The sequence below is a fragment of the Notamacropus eugenii genome, chromosome 1 (assembly GCF_028372415.1).
Source record: "Notamacropus eugenii isolate mMacEug1 chromosome 1, mMacEug1.pri_v2, whole genome shotgun sequence".
Classification (NCBI taxonomy): domain Eukaryota; kingdom Metazoa; phylum Chordata; class Mammalia; order Diprotodontia; family Macropodidae; genus Notamacropus; species Notamacropus eugenii.
This window is the reverse complement of record NC_092872.1, coordinates 90,439,007-90,458,682: the sequence shown is the minus strand read 5'-3', so window position 1 is coordinate 90,458,682 and position 19,676 is coordinate 90,439,007. Positions and strand designations below refer to the sequence as shown.

Here is a 19,676-nt window from a genome sequence, read left to right as displayed (position 1 = left end):
CTTTTTGGTGGTTTATACAAAGCATACATTGATATTCATTGCTTGTTTCCAATCTAAAACACGGAACCTTGTAGAGGGAGAGGCTGGACGTAAAAGACTCAAGAGTCCATACCATATGATAATGAAAAGATTTTTCATTGGCTTAGGGGCTGGAAGGATTGATAACTCATTAGAGACACTGAATGTACATTCCAAATGTTAGAGCAGAGTGACTTTTGAGTGAGTTACATAGTGAGGATTATGACTTTTTGGAACAGAAAGCTGCTTTATCTCCCCACCTAGCTGCCACATGTCCCTGAGTATGTAGTACCTGCTAATTTAGTATTTATTACTTCCTGATCTTGGTAAGTGAACATATGGAGACAGGATTGACCAGGCTATGACCTTGTAAGCTTTGAAAGGTCAGAAGTGAGAGCACAGCTCCTCAGAGTAACCTGAGTCGGTAGCAGAGACCACCACACAGCAGTTGTGTGACCTAGTTCACCCAGCCCTGCAGTGGGTTGACTCATCAGCTGAGACACTGAATCCTGTAGGGAGCCAACACACCTGAACAAGGCAGTGATTCTCCCATTGACAACACCTGGCCCCAAACTAAACTTGGTAAAGACTGTGAGAAGAGAGACAGATGACCAGGGTCAATATATCCTCTTGGCTACACATATTCCCTGTATATATGCCTCAATAGTATAGTTCTTTAAATTATTGCCCATTCTTAAACCCCGTGAACTCCACTCCTATGAACTTTATATGAAAAGGGATGACAGTGCCTCTCTAGTTTGGGGAATGTTTTTTTGTAACTTCTGTCCTTGCTATGCCTTTTCAGAAAATACTGTCTTATAAAAACTAATTGAAGTCAATTGGTTGATCAATACTGAGAGGAGTTCACTGGATGGCAGTTTGTGATCATATGAGAAATCATAACTCTTCAGGGTTACCTCTAGAACCCTAAGAAAAGCAGGAACGGAGTCAGTTGCACTCTAGGGGTCCAACCTGCCAGTGTGAGTTGGGGGATTTATTCAGCATCCTGCTAGATTAGACATGAGATTTAAAAATGAATTTTCCGTCTATCTCCACCTCTACCCTTCATGAATTATCTGTCATCTCACCCTCCATTGATGGCTCCCACTCATAGTCCTTCAATATTTCTTTCCCCCTACCTCCTCCTCAGTCATGCAAAAGTGGAATGAGTTGTCAGGTGAGTGAGACCCCTCCCCTATCACTGAAGGTTTTCAAGCAGAGTCCCGATGTTTGTTAGAGATAATAGCAGGGGGTATTTCTGTTCAAATTGTTGGACAAGCTGAAGAGGCATAGTGGAAAGAGATATGCATCTGAAACATAGGACCTATGTTCTAGTGCTTACTGTTGGTGAGACCTTAAATCACTTCAACTCTCTGGTGAATTAGATTGTAAGGTCCTTTAGAGCAGTCACTGCCTTTTGCCTCTTTGTATGCTTGGCACTTAGCACAGTGCCTGGCACATGGTAAGCACTTAGTATTGACTGATGGATTGGTTGGTTCTTAGTTTCCTCAACTGCAAAACTAGGGAGTTGCACTAGATCTCTAAGGTCCCTTTCAACTCTAAATATCATGCTTGAGACACGGGAAACACCTTAGCTTTCAAAGGCCAAGGTCTCCCACTGCATCTGGGTCCGTTTCCAGTCCTTTTGGTCTATATCTTGCCACTGGACCCAGATGGTTCAAGAGTGAGGCTGGTGACTGCACAGACTGACTCACTTTATCTAATACATTAGCAAGATAGGACATCACTTTCGCGATGTTACAGTCCTCTTCGAGAACAACTATGCTACCTCTACGATTTTCCCAAATTATTGAAAGTCTGATTTTGTGATTCCCCAAAGCCTGGACAGCACTAACACCCGCCCCACCTGGACAGCAGGACCACCAGCCCACCTCAGCCAGCGTCCACCTATCCTCCAGCAGCTCATTGGTCACTCACTCTTTCCTATTTAACCCTTTTCGCCAAGGCCCCGCCCCCAGCCCAGGTCTCCGGTACGCTGGACAGCCAATCCTGCGCCTGCGCTCTGGGGTGTGGAGGGCGGCCCCTTAGCAACTGGTACCTCCGCAGCCTGAGCTCAACGCACTGCCCTCCCCACCTCCGTCCCATCCCGCCTATGCCCCTGACCCTTCTGCCCAGTGGCGGCCGGACGTCAAGAGAGGGAAAAAAACCAGGCCTCAACCTAGTAGAGGATTGGGCCGGCCCAGGGTGGCCAGGTGGGAAGATGAAGCAGGTGAGGTGATGGAGGATGGGGTCGCCTCCGCCCCAGGAAATGAGAGAGTGATGGGAGGGGCCTCGAAGGCTTGGCTGGAGTCGGGGGATGTTGTGGAAAGGAGGGAGAAGAATGGGAGCATCCTGGTTGAGAAACGGTGGGGGTGGGGAGCGATGAAGGAGGGTTTTGAGGGACTGGGGGTAGGGCTGGAAGGGGTTATCAAGTGAAGGGTTGGGAGGGGCCATGGAGGAAGGAGGAGGAAGCAGAGGAAGAAGAAGGGAAAGATGGGCTGGAAGAAAAGGGATGAGTGGTGCTGGAGCTGGGGTAGAAGGGAAGGAATGGGAAGGGTAAGGGAGGGAAGAGAGAAGAGGGAGAGCCTTGAGGAAAAGACAAAGGAAGGGCTCTGACAGCAGGAGAAGGATGGGAGGGCCTGGGGTATGGGGAAATGGGAGGGGCTGAGATCGTGAAGTAGCGCAGTGCCTGGCACATAGTAGGCATTTCACTTAATACATTACTTGTTGAGTGGCTGACGATAAGGCAGGGAGATAAGAGAGCTTATGGTACAAATGGGATTGTTGTTGTTGGCCCTTTGACATTGTGTAGTGTGGGATTAATGAAGGCTAGACGTAGTGGTCTCAGGTAGGTAAGGGCAGTTCATAGAGGAGTAGTTGGAGAGGGTGATGGGGCCGAGGGTTGAATATGAAAGAAGAGACTGAACTCAAAGCAGTAAGGTGGGACAATGTGTGAGATCCTAACAGAGTGAACTTTTACTAGAATGTGCTGTGTGTGTGTGTGTGTGTGTGTGTGTGTGTGTGTGTGCTTCTCTGGTCCTCAGTTTCCTCATCTGTAAAATGAAGTGGTTGAGTTTCATGACCTCTACTAAGATCCCTTCCACCTCTAACTCTGTGACTTGGGTATGACCCTCTATAGTTCCTATTGTTCATTCTTTATGAGAGGCCAGAATAAATTTAAAGCAATGGGCAGTATACCTAGGGGATTCCTAAAGTTATGAACTAATGTGGTATAGGACAGATAATATGGTGCAGAAATGTATGACATCATAAGATTAATAATCTAGAGATGAAAGAAATCTTACAGGGCATTTAGTCTAGCTTCTTCATTTCACAATTGAGGAAAGATGTCCAGAGAAATTAAGGGACTTGCCCATGGTTGTACATATGGTGGAGTCAGATTGATCTCAACTCTGAATCCAGCACTCTTTCAGTCCATAGTAATGGCTTTTCTGGTTTTGTTTTCTCCTAGTCCCTGGTGGACGACACAGAGGATGTGTCTCTTGATTTCGGAAATGAAGAGGAATTGGAATTGAGGAAAGCTAAAATCAGGTAAATTCAGATAGTCTTTCCTAACCTAGGAAATTTTAGTTCTAGCTATGTGACAAGGATAGATGTTTGATTTGAGGGAATTCATTTGCCTTCCCTGAGTCTTAAATGTAAAATGAGAATAGCAGGACAGATATTATAAAGAGCAGATAAACCTTTATAAACCACATTGCAATTAAGAGGGAAAATGAAAAGTACAGTGAAGTAAGAGTTAGACATCCCAGGCTTTAGTCTTGAGTCATACATAAACTAGTGGTGTGACTTTGGGAAAACTATTTCACTTTTCCAGGTCCCAATTTCTTTTTCTATAAAATGATTTAGATGATTCTCTACATCAAAAATTTTGTCCTATGGTCAGAAATGGTCCTTCTAACTCTAGCTGGCCATATCAACAGATCAAAACATTGATCAGGAGAACTAGGTTCCAGAATATGAACAGCCTTAGTGGGAAAATTGCTGCAACAGAGATAAATCAAAGTACCTACCATAATAGGGGTGACAATATCTTCTTATAAAAAGGGCACAGTATAAAATAAACTAAGGAAAGGAAATATCTGATGATCATGCCATCTGCTCTTTTAGAAGGCCATTTGTTTTCCTGAAATAGAATTGAGTTTTATCAGAACCATCAGGTTTTAGAGAACTTGCCTGGATTTTGACTTTGGAAAATAAATCATAGTTACTTTTTTCTTGACTTTCAAAAATCTACTTAAAAATAAAGAAATGTAACAATGTAAGCAGCTCCAACAGAGATCAGATTATTTCATTTTAAGGAACATTCATGATTACCAAGGAAAATAACCCACAGAATCAAGGAACTAAACAAATTTCAGTTCTCTTTGATTAAAGCAGGAAATGACATATTATGAAATTAACTCCTTGCATCTCTTTTGGTTTAACTTCCCTTTATATGGTGTTCCCTTAACATGAAATAAATTGTGGAAGCTAAGCCATCTGGAAGATGGGTAACTTAGATTTTGGGTACGTTCTGGTGGGTCATTGAAAGATACACTAAATCATTTTAGAAAAAGAAATTTTATAGGAAAAGAAATTGGGGCCTGGAAAAGTGAAATAGTTTTCCCAAAGTCACACTGCTAGTTTATGTATGACTCAAGACTAAAGCCTGGGATGTCTAACTCTTACTTCACTGTACTTTTCATTTTCCCTCTTAATTGCAATGTGATTTATAAAGGTTTATCTACTCTTTATAATATCTGCCCTGCTATTCTCATTTACATTCTCTCCAAATCCACATACTATGTCATTTGTCATATTAGCTAAATGCAATTATATCTGAACCTTTACCTCACAAGTTTGGCAGGTATTAGAGAAGTAAAGGGAGTTTCTTAAAGAGAGTTAGATAGGGTTTCTTAAGGAATATCTTCAAATAGAGGGGAAGGATCTCACTCCACTCCAAGATGTGGATTCTCCTTCAAATCACAGGAGGTTAAAGGACCCAACTTGTACTTGCAAGCTTTCCGTTAGTTGATTAGGTGGCTTACCACTTCTCTCTTTGGCCTTATTTTCCAAAAGGAGGAAACATTCCCATTTGACTTTTAGAAGTGAGAGAGCAAGACTTTTTTGTTGAGTGGACAAACTTTTAATTTCTTTTGGTATCTTAACACTCTTTTCTTCTTAGAAAAACTGAAGGTTTTGTATTTGGCTCCAGAGGGCAGAATTAGAACAAATGGATGGAAGTTACAAGGAACAAAAACTTCTTTCAGCTCAGCAGATAAACTTCATAAGAGTTTATGAAGTGAAATGCTTTCTTTTATGATTTCCTTCCCCCATCACTATAAGTGTTTAAGCAATATAGTCATTTATGAATTTTTTAGAGGGAAGGAGTTGGATAAATATTTATCAGACAGAGAATGGGAGTAGATAACCTCTGAGAGCTCTTGAAGCTAGAGGACCAAAGAATTTGAACCATAACAGACATCAGAGGGCATCAGTTCCACCTTATTCATTTTATAGAAACTGGAAATTAATTCATTTTATAGACATATTGGAAATTTCCATAATATAGAAATATGGAAATTCCACAAAATTCATTTTCTGGAAACTGAAGTTCAGAGACTTGCAGCGCTTTGCATACGACCAGTCACCCAGGCAATAAATCCCAGGTCCTCCAGATCCCATATATTTTGATTGTGGTATGCTGGGGCTCTGATTTTGGTCTGATTTTTATTTTTCCTCTCTCTTTCTGGTATTCACGTGGCCATACCTTCAAGCCACTTAGTGCCCTGATATAACTCTATGGCTGCCCAGCACTCCCCATAATAAACTTTTGCCTAGATCCCCTCTCCTACCTCCATGTGTTTGATGCACCAAGAGTATTTCTCCACAAAATTCCTATTCTTTCTGTTAGGAAGAATGCAATCAGATTAAACTAATTTTCACTCAAATATGAATGACTACTACCTCACACGACACTTGGGACAGTGTCTGGGAAGGGAAAAACAAACAATAGTTTGGGTGCTAGAAATGTTAAAGAATATGTGGATGCCTGTGGAGTCCAGCTGGTCTGAGCAAATATCCAGAAATGAGAACCAGCAATATGAGAGGAATCTATCATCTGTCAAGTCACAGCATCAGTGACTGGGACACATAATATGAACCTGAAAACAGAGATGAAGTGTATCTGTGGTAGAAAGTCTGATCCTGCCAGATCAGGAACTGGAGTCAGGGGCCTGATTCCTAATCCAATAGTCTTTCTATTATAAGGCCAAATCCCAAATAGTTAGAAAGAAGGAAATAGCCCAGAATTAAATGAAGTTGACTTAGTCTTTCCCCCTAAGAATGTTTTCATATTGAAAGAGAATGTGTATGAAGGTCAATGATTCTTTTATTGGTGATTTTAAAATTTATTTCACTTTAACATTTATGATATGCTAAGTTTGAATATATAGCATGATGTGAGAGGGAAGGAGTTTATGGTCTAACATTGACAGCCAAGACAGGGTTGTTTTCTACTGGATTGTAATCTCCTGGAAGACAGCGACTTGTCTTATTCATCTCTGCATTTCCCTCTCGGCACGGTGCTTTGCATTTAATAGGTATTTTGTAGAGTACGTCATTTTAGGTTATATCTTAAGTCTCGACTTTTTGGGATGTTATTCATTTCCCTTCTGTGCTTTCTAATGGATGCAGAAAAGTCTCATATTTGTTCAGATCTTCTTTCCTTTATATTTGAAAGTCATCCTGCTGGTCAATTGCTAATTTATCATTGGAATTATTAAATTTTACTTCTATGCATCTTAGACTTTAAAGCGTAATAGGTTTTTTTTTTTTTCTGGAAGGGGTCTGTGGATTATTTTGATTGCTGCTTTGTATTCTATATTTAGAAGTTCTGAGAAGTTTTTCTTATGACTTCTTGCATTGTGATGATCAAGTTTTTCAACTTGTCTTGTTCTTTTGGGAGGTTCTCTGAAGTTGTCTCTCTATGTCTTGTCTTTGAGATCAATGCCTTTTTCTTCTATAGAGATCATGTGTTCTTTTAATGTATTTGTCTTTTGATTTTCTCTTTCTCTTTCTCTCTTAGATAGTCCTTTGCTTCAGTCTATTTGTTTTTACTCATCTTTTATTTTCTTTTTCACTTCTTGGAGAGACCACTATAGATTCAAGTTTTTTTTTTAAATTCTGCTAATTATTTCTTCTGTGCACACCATAAATTCTGCCATTTGCTCTTTTTCCAATAAACATTGAAATGGTAAGACAGTTTTATTATAAGAAGCATCTGCATTTTATTTCTACTTTTACAGAGTAATGATTAAAGCCTGATTTGTCTGCATATAGTAGGGATAGTTGATCTGACAAAGAATAGTATGATGTCAGAATGAGCATCTGAGAAAGTGATGCGTCTTATGCACAGTAACTAGAAAATATTCTACTTCTGATCACCAAACGTGATCAAGCCTGAGAATGTTACATACATTAACATAATAGATGCTACCTTATAATGAAGTCTTGTTTGGGAAATGGTACAAATTGTCCAAGTAATAAAAGGACATTCTGTTTAACAAAGAGCTAGACAAATGTATCAAATGATTACAATTTGATGACTCTCAGGCTACTAATCAGACCCAATGATGCACTGTTTGACAATTTCCTGAAATCTGGGGTTCTCTATCAAAGTTGCAACTCTTTCATTGTCACTGATTTGTTTATTTGTATCTTCTTCTGTGGAATAGGGTCCTTCAGAGATGTAGGTTTCCAACTTATGTTTGAAAGGTAAATTCCTCTGAAGTTTTACTTGTAAGCAAAGCCCAATAAGAGTGGCCAGAGAGCAATGAGATACTGTAGATGTTGACCTGATAATGACCAGATAATGTTCTTTGTGTATCTCCTTAACTTCCACACAACTTTCGGTTACCACTTGCAGTTCTTCTGAAGTATTGGGCTTCTCTTGGTCATGGATGATTTTAATTAGATAGTGAACCTGTAGCACTTTCTCTTCCCTGATCTGGGTCTGACAGGCAGCTCCTGGCTCAGAGAGGCCAAAAGCCACAGAACCCTGCTCATTGTCCAGGAAGGTATCTGGGACAGCTCCATCCCACTACCCTGGGTCCCACCTGAGCCACCATCATCCTACTACCCCAGATGAAATATTTCAGTTTCCTCATTTGTTCTTTTCTAACTTCACTCAAGATTCTGATTTCCTTCTTGAATGTTCTGGAATATTGTGGTGAGGTTTCATGCTCTTTTGGGTATCTGTAAGGTTTTTGCTTTATCAGGTGGTGGTTCAGTTTCCTTTGTTTAAAAATATTTATTTAGAAGATTTTATAACCTTTTGGATGTTTTGGTAAGAATATCTTCTCATTTTAGCATCTTCTCTACAATTTAATCTCTTTGATTTTTAATTGAATTTTCTTCCTCTTGAAATTTTTTGTCCTTTTACCCTTCTTCCTGTTTTTAACTTTCTGACTCTTACCCATTTGATGGCACATTTATCTCTGGGACTAGCTACAGGGCTGCCTCAGCCTCCTCCCCTGTTGGGGTATTTGCTTTTCAGTGGTTTTGGCCTCTGCCCCTAGTCTCTTTTAGAAGTTCAGGAGTAGATAAGTTGAGATATCAGTACCACTTTCTTCTGGATCAAAATTCAGTACCTGTTTCTTTGCAGTGCAGCCATGCACAGTAGCTTCCTGCCTCAGTTCTCTTTAGTCTTTAGTTCCCTGATTGTGCTAAATCAGTGCCTGCTGCCTTTTGTGAAGCTACTGGAGCTTGAATTGGGTGTTCTAGCCAGAGTCTTTGTGTTAAACTCCAAGGTTTGCTAACCTAGAGGCCAACTTAATCAGCATGAAACCTGATTTCCCCTCTTCTCTACCTCTTCATCTTCCTCTCAAAACTTTCTTATTCCATTGCTTATTGCAACAGGATAATTTGGGAAAGGCAGGTTTGCATGTGCCAGCAGAGATTTTTCTGCAGGAAGGAAATTCCTGAATGTGTCCAGAAGCATTGTCTATGGATTGGTTTGTGTATCCATTGATGGCAGAAAGTCTGGCAGGGTAGAGCCACCAAAAAGGGGTGTTATGGATTAGCATTCTGTGTTGTTAATTTTTAAGGCTATTATTATCTTTTGAGGTTTCTTGCTTTCTTGTTCTGTGTCTGTATGTTATGGCTTAATCTCTCCCTTAACCTCTTAGCCTCTTTTTTTTTTTTTTTAGCATGGGGTGGGGGGGAATTGAAGTAAATGTCCAGCCCTGTAGCTTGTGAATCACAAACACCAGAAGTCCACACATTATAGGTATTTAATAAATGCTTTGTTGAATCTATAAAAATGAGTTGTCTTAGTTACATTCAAGTTCCTTCTTAAAGCCCCCTTCCCTAATTTAAGATGATAGGCTGCAGTTCTCTAGGATATATCTTATCCTTTTGGTTTAATTACATTTTTTAATTTTTCTGTTGACTCTTGTTTACTTGTGCAAAAGTTAGTACTTATTTGAAGCAGTCCTTGGCTTAAATATAGTATTTAAGGTATCCTCCTGTTAAAGTGTCCTCTAATTAGTCTACGTGCTTGTGTGCCAACATGCCTTTATGGCATGTTGCATTTTGAAGCCACCATATTCATATATTCACATCGGACAGTTGAATAAAAGGTTTGGCTTTGTGCTACTGAACAGCCCCATGATTGAGATCTTCCCCAGATTAAATCCCAACACTTCCCTGCCCCCCCCAAAGAAGACCCTACAATGTTTGCAGCAGCTCCAGTAACGTGAAGAAAAGATTGCCCAAACCGAATCTGCCTATTTTGTTTCCCTTTATTGAATTGTTCATTCATCTTCTGACAGTTACTGCAGGCATCAAAAGTGTGATGTCACTTTATAGAACAGAAAACAAGTGAGAAAAGTAATATGTGGTGATTGAGAAGGGAGTACAAACTTTGATTAATTTCTGTGCCCAAATCTTTATTATTCTGACCTTTAGTGGGAATGTAGAACGTATTATTATGACCATTTATGTTACCTACTTAGTAGTACCAAGGAGGTCAGAAATAGAGCATTTTCCCTAATTTGGATGGAGGAGGAGGAGTAGGGAGATGTGATGCCATCTTTAGCAAAATGTGGGAAGGAAATGAAATCTAGACCACAACAACACACTGTAATAATGGTGAGGGATTTAATAAATTCAAACAGGACAATTGAGTAAAAAAATCAGTCAATTATATTGTTTGACTAAATTTTTTGGCTAAAAATAATAAAAATGGTTAATCGTAACAGTGTAGATATAGAGCTTTGGCTTGTCCATTGTCATAGTCTAATTTCTATTATTTCTAATTTAAGGATACTGATGTTTTTGGTCTTGATGAGTATCAGTCCTTTTAATATGTCTTTAAAATAGAAGCCTGCTTTACTGAATTAGAAGGAGCATGTAATTTCTGAAGGGGCAGCTAAACTGGTATTTTCTTTCATTATGGATGTACTTAACAGTATGTGACTTTTATAGCTGAGTATAGCAACACTTTTTTTCTATAGTAGTTATGACAGTAACACTATTTTTAATCTGTCAAGTAACTTGACCCCAGTAGGAAATAACATTTGTTTTAAAAGTGGACAAACAAACCTAATGTTATCAACCTTGACAACACTTTAATTAAGTAATTTCGTTTCCCCCTTTCAACATGTGTCCCCATATTCAGACACTGACATATTAACTGTCAAATAGAGAAGAACTGCTTGGCTCATTAGTTTAAATCTATAACAAATTATTTGATTTATATGTTATAAGGAAAGTGATGAATTCTTCTTGGTAGAAAAGGAAAGGTTCTGCTGGGCGAAGAAATGAAAAATAAGGTAGAATGATGAAGAAGCAGAGATGGGAGGAGGTAGCAGAAAGTAGTCAGACTGAGATTAGATTGGATTCCATAAATAAGAGAGGACTATAGGCTTTGCTTTGAGGAGTAGGGCAGGGAATATGTAGAAGGAGAGAAGGAAAGCCTGTCCTATTTATTTTTATGAGTTACAACCTATATATTTTTGCAGTGCTGAGAAGCAAATCTACTCCCTTCTGTGAAGGAACAGATATTTTGACTTAAGATTTTGCTTCTGCCTTAGTGCAATATCTTTTTTTTTTTTGGTGAAAGCAGGGGAAATGCTTAAACCTGTTGGGTATACACACTTTACTAATACAAGATCTGTATGCATGAAAAAGGAAGTTCTAGAGATTGGGGAGATATAAACTGACCCTAAAGAACTTTTAATATGACTTGTTCTGAAAGAATAACATATTGAAATAACTATCCTGTTTTTCTTGGGATCATTTTTATTTTTGGTCTGGACCTGTGATTTCATTGGTGTAGGGTAAGGGAATCATATCTACAGATGCAAATCAGCCACTGGTATGTAACTTGGAGTCTTAAAGTAGAGGTTCTTAACTTGGGCTATGTGAACTTGGTGCGTATATGCATGTGTGTATACACATGTACATGTGTACATCTATGAACACACATATACACACATATTCCGTATATGTGCATATAAATTTATACAATATGCCACATATATATGCATATATATAAATATACATATATATATATATATATATAACAGCATTTCAATATATTTGGTTTCTGTTGTAAACCTAAAAGCACCATTTTGAGAAGGTAATCATAGGGCTTCTCCAGACTAGCAAAGGGGTCTGTGACACCAGTGAGGTGAAGAAACCCTGTTCAGCATCTTAGAGACTTGTTTGAAAGAGCTAAAAGACTAAATGGTCTAAGAAGGGTCACATAGTACTTTATATTTATGTCTTAAATAAAACCTTGATTAACCAGAATCCAGTTGACCGAGACCCTAAAATTATTGCTACTCCCCCCACCTCCCCATACCTAGCCTTAGGGAGACAGCAAGACAAGAAAACAAGTAGATGTCAAGAATCAAAAAAACTTCTGGGGTATAACTCAGGGTCAGTGTATTTTCAGACAATTTCTTAAATTTGTAGAGATAGCTGATACTCAGGAATGACTGAACTATCATAAGATCCTCAATTATTCCAGAAACATTCAGTTAGTATGAGGCAGCTTTATGTAGTGGAAAGTGCTGGACATAGAGTTGGGAAGACCTCGTTCATGTCACATATAAAACCCCCAAGAGATAGAGTTTCTGGGCAATTAATAATCAGTTTTTTAATTAGGCTAGCTAGTAATCAATCGATGGTCAGGGGTTTTTCTTAGTAACCAGAGACCCTACAGGGGACCCTGAAGTGCCTTAAATCCTTTCTGAAAGGAAAGTCCCCAGGAAAGAAAAACTCATCCCTGATTGGTGGAATTTAATGAGAAGGTAAGTTAAAAGTCTTCGGTTCCTCCTGCTGAGAATGTGGCTTGGTCATGAGGCAGTCTCAAGGCATTTCCATCCTCAACTGTATGGCTATTTTTCTTCTTAATGAGCTAAGTTGCCCTAAACTCTGATGGAGGAGGATCAAGGAGAGGGGGTTCTTTCCCTAGGCAAAGACTCATCCAGCCTGGATTCTGTTTATACTCTGAACAGAAACTGGGTTTCCCAGTTGGGTAGGATTCCACCCAACCTAGTAAATGAGCATGTACCTTGAGTGCTAGGCACAATCTTACTCATCCATGCCCTTAGATACAGCTTACTGACCTTTTCAGATGTTGGATTTTAACAAAAATAAAAGGAAAAGGGTAGATCAAAAGTTAATAATTATTAATATAATAACATAACATTGATTTCTCCTAGTTAGAATCTCATCTCAGACATTAGTCACTAGCTGTGGGACCCTGGGCAAGTTATTTAACTCCTCTGAGCCTATTTCCTATATGAAATGAGGGGGTTGTACTTCCTGTCCTCTGAAGACCCTTCTAACTTTGCTTCTATGATCTTATGATTTCTAGCCCAATGTACAAATTAAAGCAGGAAACAATATAGTAGAAAGAATTAACAAGGTTAGAAGAAAAAAAGGTCTCATTTGACTTAAACACTTGAGAAATGAGTATTTACATCAAATGAGAGTTAACCAAGGTCTCACTGTCTAGTATTTAAGCATTTGGTATGTTTTAAAGGTTGTCTTTTAAAAGTTTACAAAGATAATACAACTGCCAAAAATTATGAAAACTCAATCTTTATTTTTTTATGTAAATAGCATTTTATTTTTCCAATGACATATAAAGATAGTTTTCAACATTCATTTTTTATAGGATTTTGAGTTCCAAATCTGTCTCCCCATCTCCCCAAGACAGCAAGCGTTCTGATTAGATGCAATCATGTTAAATATATTTCCACATTATAAACAGAACAAAAGGTAAAAACCACAAAAAACAAAACAAAACTCCAAAGAAAGTGAAAATAGCATACTTTGGTCTGCCTCCAGACTCCATCAGTTCTTTCTCTGAATGTGAATAGCATTTTCCGTCATGAATTTTTTGGAATTTTCTTGGATCATCGTACTGCTGAGAAGAGCTAAGTCTATCACAGTTGATCATTGCACAGTATGGCTGTTACTGTGTACAGTGTTCTCCTGGTTCTGCTTACTTCATGCAGCATCAGTTCATAGGAATTTTTGTGGGTTTTTCTGAAATCTGCCTGCTCATAATTTCTAATAGCATAATAGTATTTCATTACATTCATATATCACAACTTGAGAACTCAATTAAAAAAAAAAACCTCAGTGGCTAAGATTATCCTTATTGTTTCATAACAGATTTGGAATAATATGAGTAAAAATATAGCCTAAAGCATATGTATTGAATACGCATTCACCTACCCTGCCATTAGGTCAGATATGAACTCTATATCATATAAGCCCATAAATTCTTTCTTCTTACCAGTTTTGTAGTCTGAGCAACTACTAATACTTTCCTTTATCATCTCTCCTGACCTAATATTTCATATCCTTATTTTGAGTACCTTTAGTATTCTGTAATTCTAAGGAAAAAAATGTATTGTCTAATTCATTGATTAAATTGGGCTAATCAGTGTTTAGACCCTCTCTGACAGTGCAGATTGAAATCATCACCTTCCCATTCTGTGAGGTTCTTGTCAGTCTTTCCATAAATTCCCCGGAGAGGTCCTGCAATGCTGAGGACTTCCCTTGAGCTCACTTAATAACTATGGATCCCAACAGAGCACTCACCTGTTATTCTTTCTTCTTTATCCATGGCCATCCCACCATCTTTTCCAGTTACACATTCCAATAAGAAGCTTCTGATGCTTTTTGTGCCACTTACTATATCCAAATCAGTGATAATAATATGGAATTTGATAAAAAGCAGCTGAATGGTGAAAAAGCAGCTAGATAGAGTGCTGGGTCTGGAGTCAGGAAAACTAATCTTCCTGAGTTCAAATCTGGCCTCAGACACTTGCTGTGTAACCTTGGGCAAGTCACTTAACTCTGCTTCCCAAACAAGAAATAGAGAGAATGACAGAAGGTAACACTGACAATTTTAATTACACAGAATTAGAACATTTTTTGCACCAAAAACCTCAATGAAGCTAAAATTAGCAGAGAGAATAATGGAGGAGAGGGGGAATTTTTGTAGTAATTTACTCTAAGGTCTCTTTATGAGATGTATAGGCAAAAAGTTTAAATTTACATGAGTAAGAGCTATTTCCCCATTGGTAAGGAGTCAGCAGATATAAACAAGCAGGAAGAAATAAATCCAAGCCATCGTTAGTCACATGAAAATTCCCTCTTTACACTCATCAGATATACAAAAAAGGAAAATGACAAATGCTGGAGGCACTGTGAGAAAACAAGTATATTAGTGCACTTTTGGAACAGCTAAGAATTGGTCCAGTTGTTCTGGAAAGCAATTTGGAATTATGCCCCCAAAGCTATTAAATCCTTTGGCCCAATGATAATGTTATTAGATGCAAACCCCTTAGAGATCAAAGAAAAAGGAGTCGTGTACTAAAATATTTACAATAGCTGCTCTTTTTGTGATGCCAAAGAATTAGAAAATGAAAGGGTACCCATCAGTTGATGACTGGCTGAACAAGTCTATGAATGTGATGGAATACTATTGCACTGTATGGAATAATGTTGGGCATGACTTCAGAGAAACCTGGGAAAACTTATATGAACTGATACAGAATGAAGTGAACACAACCAGGAAAACAATTTCTATAGTAACAACATTGTGAAGACATACATTTTGTAAAAATTTAGGAATTCTGATCTTCACAATGACCAACCACAATTCCAGAAGAATCACAATGAAACATATTACCACCTTTTGATAATAAATGATGGTCAGAGTTCAAAATGAGACATAATTTTTTCTGGTCATGGAGAACAGGGGAATTTTTTTTTTTCATTTAACTGTACCTATTTGTAGGAGGTTTTGTCTTTCTTGCTTTCTTAAAAGAGAGTGGGAGGGAGAGAAGGCTGGTTTTCATTTGAATTTTTTTTTTAAATGACTCACTATTTTACTTGTACAAAATAGTGAATAACACACCCTAAGAAAAAAATGACTGTTTAGGGCAGGCTGTCCTGAAGCTTCCATTTTGAACTCTTGGGAGTATGAAATTATTTTTTTAAAAGAAAAAATAAAACAATCTACACAATGGTTACAATAATGCAAATGGAAAGAACAACTATAATGAAACAAATGAGAAAGGAAAGTTGCAGCATTATAGCAAATAAGCTTGTCCTCAAAGAGAGGTATGAGAGGATCCTTTCCTTTAATATTTTTGTAGCAAGAAGGTGGGGGAAGGGGATTACATGGGTATGAAATATTGCCTACAACTTCATATTCTTTTGACGAATTGATCAGTATTGCTGAATTTTTTTCCCTTTCTAAAATTTCTGTTGTAAGGGATGACTCGGGGAGGGGGAGGAGTAGAAGCATGGGGAAAATCTAGACAATGTTAAAACACAAGATATCAATTTGAAAAATCTATTTTAAAAAAACAACAAAAGATGCGTTAGTATCAGTAATGCTTTGTATTAGACATTTAGCTAATTTCCATCCAATCTACAGTCTAAAATTCTATCTGTCATAAAATATATTAAGGAATAAAGTATCTGCATTTGAATAATGCTACTTCAGGGACAGGCTCTGCAAGCCTGGATTAACAGCGTTTTCCTGTTTACCTCTTAAAGCTAGTAAGTGTTCTGGATTATTTTCCTAGGCATCCACTGGCCACCTTTTTCCACCTCTTTTTCCGCGTGAGTGCAATCATTACCTACTTGTTCTGTGACTGGTTCAGCAAAAGCTTTGTTGCCTGTTTTGTCACTATTCTCCTGCTTCTGTCCTTTGACTTTTGGTCTGTCAAGGTAAGACAAGTCTTGCACCAGCAATGGATTTGTTTCCAATAATTTTATAATCTTTATCTTCTGATTGTGACTTTTTGATTCATTTGAATATTAAAAAAGTAGAATTTGGATAAAGATACAGGTTTGGGATAGAGACTACATCTGAGATCTCACTGATATAGGGAATGCTGGGATGACCAAACTCCCAATGTGGGGTGGCGCCTCTGCAGTTTATAGTCTTAGAGGACTGCCCAGGGTGCTGAGATTAACTGCTTAATTTTAATTAACTGCTTGTTTAAGTGATCTGAGATGAAGTCCCATAGTTCCAGCTCTCTATACATTGCACCAAACTCCTACTTTGGTTAAAATTGCTATTAAATATTTAAGGATATGGAAACAGTGTTACCTAAAGCTGGTGAAAAGTTACAGTATTTACTTCTTTACTGATGGCAACAAAGAAGTCTCACATTTATGAACCTTAGCTAGGATGGCAGTTCTCTGTTATCCACCAGATTCTGGATAATTCTGTGTCTCTCATTTTATAAGTTGGTCCTGAAATAGATGGATCAGACTTTATCTCTTCTATTTTTTTTTAATTTAAAATCAGATGTCACTAAAAACTCATTTTAAGAAAATAGCATGTTTCAATCTCCCTTCCCTTTCTGTCCCCATGACAGTTATTAATTATATGACTTACATTTTACCTTCCATTAAAGGGAGTTACTCTTTCTGTGTGGTATGTTTGTAATAACATAAATAGTGAGCTCAAAGAAAACTGCATCTTATAGTTGATTTGTCCGTTTTCATTAGAATGTGACAGGAAGACTCATGGTTGGCTTACGCTGGTGGAACCAGATAGATGAAGATGGAAAAAGTCATTGGATTTTTGAAGCCAAAAAGGTATTAAGAACTGAGTTAAGGAGAAACCAAAAATTGTTAAATTTTTATATTGGTTTGTTTCAGGACTTGTACCTGTCTTGATTCCTGCCCTGCACAAGATGTATCCCTACTGCCTCTTTTCTGGTACATGCATATTGTGAATAGTACAAGTCAAGTCAATATAAACCACAACATATCACATTTTAATTTGATCCATTCTCTTAACAGGTCTCTTTAAATAATTCAACTGGAACAGAAGCTGAAGCTAGAATCTTCTGGCTTGGTCTAATTATCTGTCCACTGATCTGGACTGTATTCTTCTTTAGTACCTTATTCTCCCTGAAGCTCAAATGGCTCGTAAGTCACGAACATCTCCATGTTGTTTTCTTAAATCTTGTAGTCACAGGAGTGGTGGGGTTTTTGAAATACCATTTTAAGGCTGCATTCGGCCTCTAACACTCAGCCCGTTACGATGAGTGCATGAGTCAGAGTACTTAAGTATACTTAAAGATGAGCCTGTTTCCTGCCAAGATCTGGTTTATCCAAAGTTGAAACAAAATATTAATAGTACAATGAAACCACATTCCATAGTTTTCTGGAAAACAGAATGAGGCAAGATTAATAGCCGGTCAAGGTGGTTGAAATGAAAAAATCAGTAGGATTTTTGTATTTAATAAAAACATTTTTTTTCCTCAACAGGCCCTTGTGATTGCTGGAATCTCCCTCCAAACTGCTAATCTCTATGGCTACATCCACTGTAAAATAGGAGGACAAAGAAGTATCACTAAAGTCACATCAAGGTTTCTATCCCAGACGGTGTTTCAGAGAGTAAGTCGGAGGTAGTTCTATATCTTGAGTTTGGGCTAAAGCCCTGGAGCGTGTTCGCCCTTCATTGCCGAAGGAGACCATGCCATCAGAGACATGATGACATGACTTGCACTTGACTTTGCTTTGAGTGAGGGAGGACTGTTCAGATCACCAGCCTCACTTCTCCTCCAGGGCCATTTGAATCCAGTGACCAGATGTTCATCAGGATGACTGGAGATGATCCAGGATGGGGTAGTTGGGGTTAAGTGACTTGCCCAAGGTCACACAGCTAGTGAGTGTCAAGGGTCTGAGGTCCTCCTGACTCCTGCACTAGTGCTCTATCCACTGCACCACCGAGCTGCCCCAAGGAAAGAGTCACTTTATGTGTCTACATACCACACCTCAAGTTTTTAATAGTTTACATGTAAGCCAAGCTAGTACTGTTAAGTTTCAAAAGATTTAAATACTATTAAGAAGGAAAGATGAAACCCCAAACTTCCCACTTAATAAGATTAGAATCTTCTGGTAAATACATCTAGATATGTTGATTTTAAATTTTGAAGAAATTAGCTATGGAATACCTTTTATTTCCAAATCGTGATGTTTTATGATGATACTAATTAATACAATAGTACTGTGGAGTAGTAATCCCTTTCTTAATACTTAAGTAATGAGCAAATGTTTTGTATGCTGAAATTATGCTTATTTCTCTCTGCATACATAGTAATGAAACATCAACATATTTTCCATTTTACAGGAGTGTCAAGATGAATTTCAAAAGCCTGGTCTAGAGAGAATGGAAATACACAAACATTAAATGAAAAGCAGCTCTTCATTCCCTCCAGAATAAGGCTGTAACAGTAAACTAGCATTTGTGGTCCACTGTGTAACCTGGCTCCTTTCCAGTCTTCCTGGTCTTATTGTATCTTGAATAAGCTACACATACTTCTTGACTTGGGTCTCATCTAATCCACATCTGTCCACCCCACTGAAGCTTTTCTTGGCTGCTCCCACTATACTGGCCTTCTATGAATTCATAACTCTTAAATAAGTATTGGTTCTATGGCACTTATATACCATCTTTTGACATCTTCTTGCTAGTAGAATAGAACAATGCTGGACTAAGATGACTGGTTCAAATATGAACTAAACTACCTACTATTTATTATTATATCAGGTTAATATATATTATGCTTCTCAGTGTTATGAGGATCAAATGAGAATATATGTAAAAGCACTTTGTAAACTTCTGTACAAATAAATGCAAAATAGTGTTATTGTCCAAACTAGACAGGATACTCAGTTGTCTGTATCTTCCTCAGTGCCTGATGCACAGGTACTCAAGAGTTTATTAAATATAGAAATAACCATTTGTTGGATTTTCCTGATTAAAAACATAGTTGGTAATTCTGACACTCTTTAGCAGTTTTATAAATGGTAGCATCAGTTAAGAGCTGACAGTGTATGTCAATGCTTACCTCTCTTCCCCTTCTCTCCAATAAACTTTAGTTTTACAAAATCTAAGGAAAATGTAAGCCACATTGTAAAATGTAACATAAACTGCTAGTGGAGACCTTATACAAAGGTACAGAATGAATGCCATCTGGGTAGGTGGATTCTTAAAGAATACTGAATATATGAATTTAAATTTTTTTTTTTTGAGAAGGTCGGGGAAATTAGATGAAAGGTTCCCCATCTGAATGCTGCTGAATTTAAAT

General features: G+C 38.0%; 1 protein-coding gene and 1 pseudogene across 1 annotated transcript; one reads left to right on the top strand and one right to left on the bottom strand.

Moving 5' to 3' along the window:
* Positions 1-2,038: 2,038 nt before the first annotated feature.
* Positions 2,039-19,328, top strand: TVP23A (trans-golgi network vesicle protein 23 homolog A). The gene is made up of 7 exons (XM_072609127.1): positions 2,039-2,248; positions 3,491-3,570; positions 16,149-16,293; positions 17,083-17,172; positions 17,380-17,508; positions 17,851-17,979; positions 18,716-19,328. The coding sequence occupies exons 1-7, from the start codon at positions 2,132-2,134 to the stop codon at positions 18,773-18,775; spliced, it is 750 nt and encodes a 249-aa protein (XP_072465228.1). The 5' UTR covers positions 2,039-2,131; the 3' UTR covers positions 18,776-19,328.
* LOC140504325 (cytosolic iron-sulfur assembly component 2A pseudogene) lies at positions 7,640-8,167 on the bottom strand (annotated as a pseudogene).
* Positions 19,329-19,676: the final 348 nt, after the last annotated feature.

Bases quoted from the DNA above. Each gene is read 5' to 3' on its own strand.
- TVP23A (XM_072609127.1), top strand. From the start codon at position 2,132: ATGCCCCTGACCCTTCTGCCCAGTGGCGGCCGGACGTCAAGAGAGGGA. The intron at 16,294-17,082 runs GTAAGACAAGTC...CGTTTTCATTAG, and splicing joins TTGACTTTTGGTCTGTCAAG to AATGTGACAGGAAGACTCAT. The intron at 17,173-17,379 runs GTATTAAGAACT...TTCTCTTAACAG, and splicing joins GGATTTTTGAAGCCAAAAAG to GTCTCTTTAAATAATTCAAC.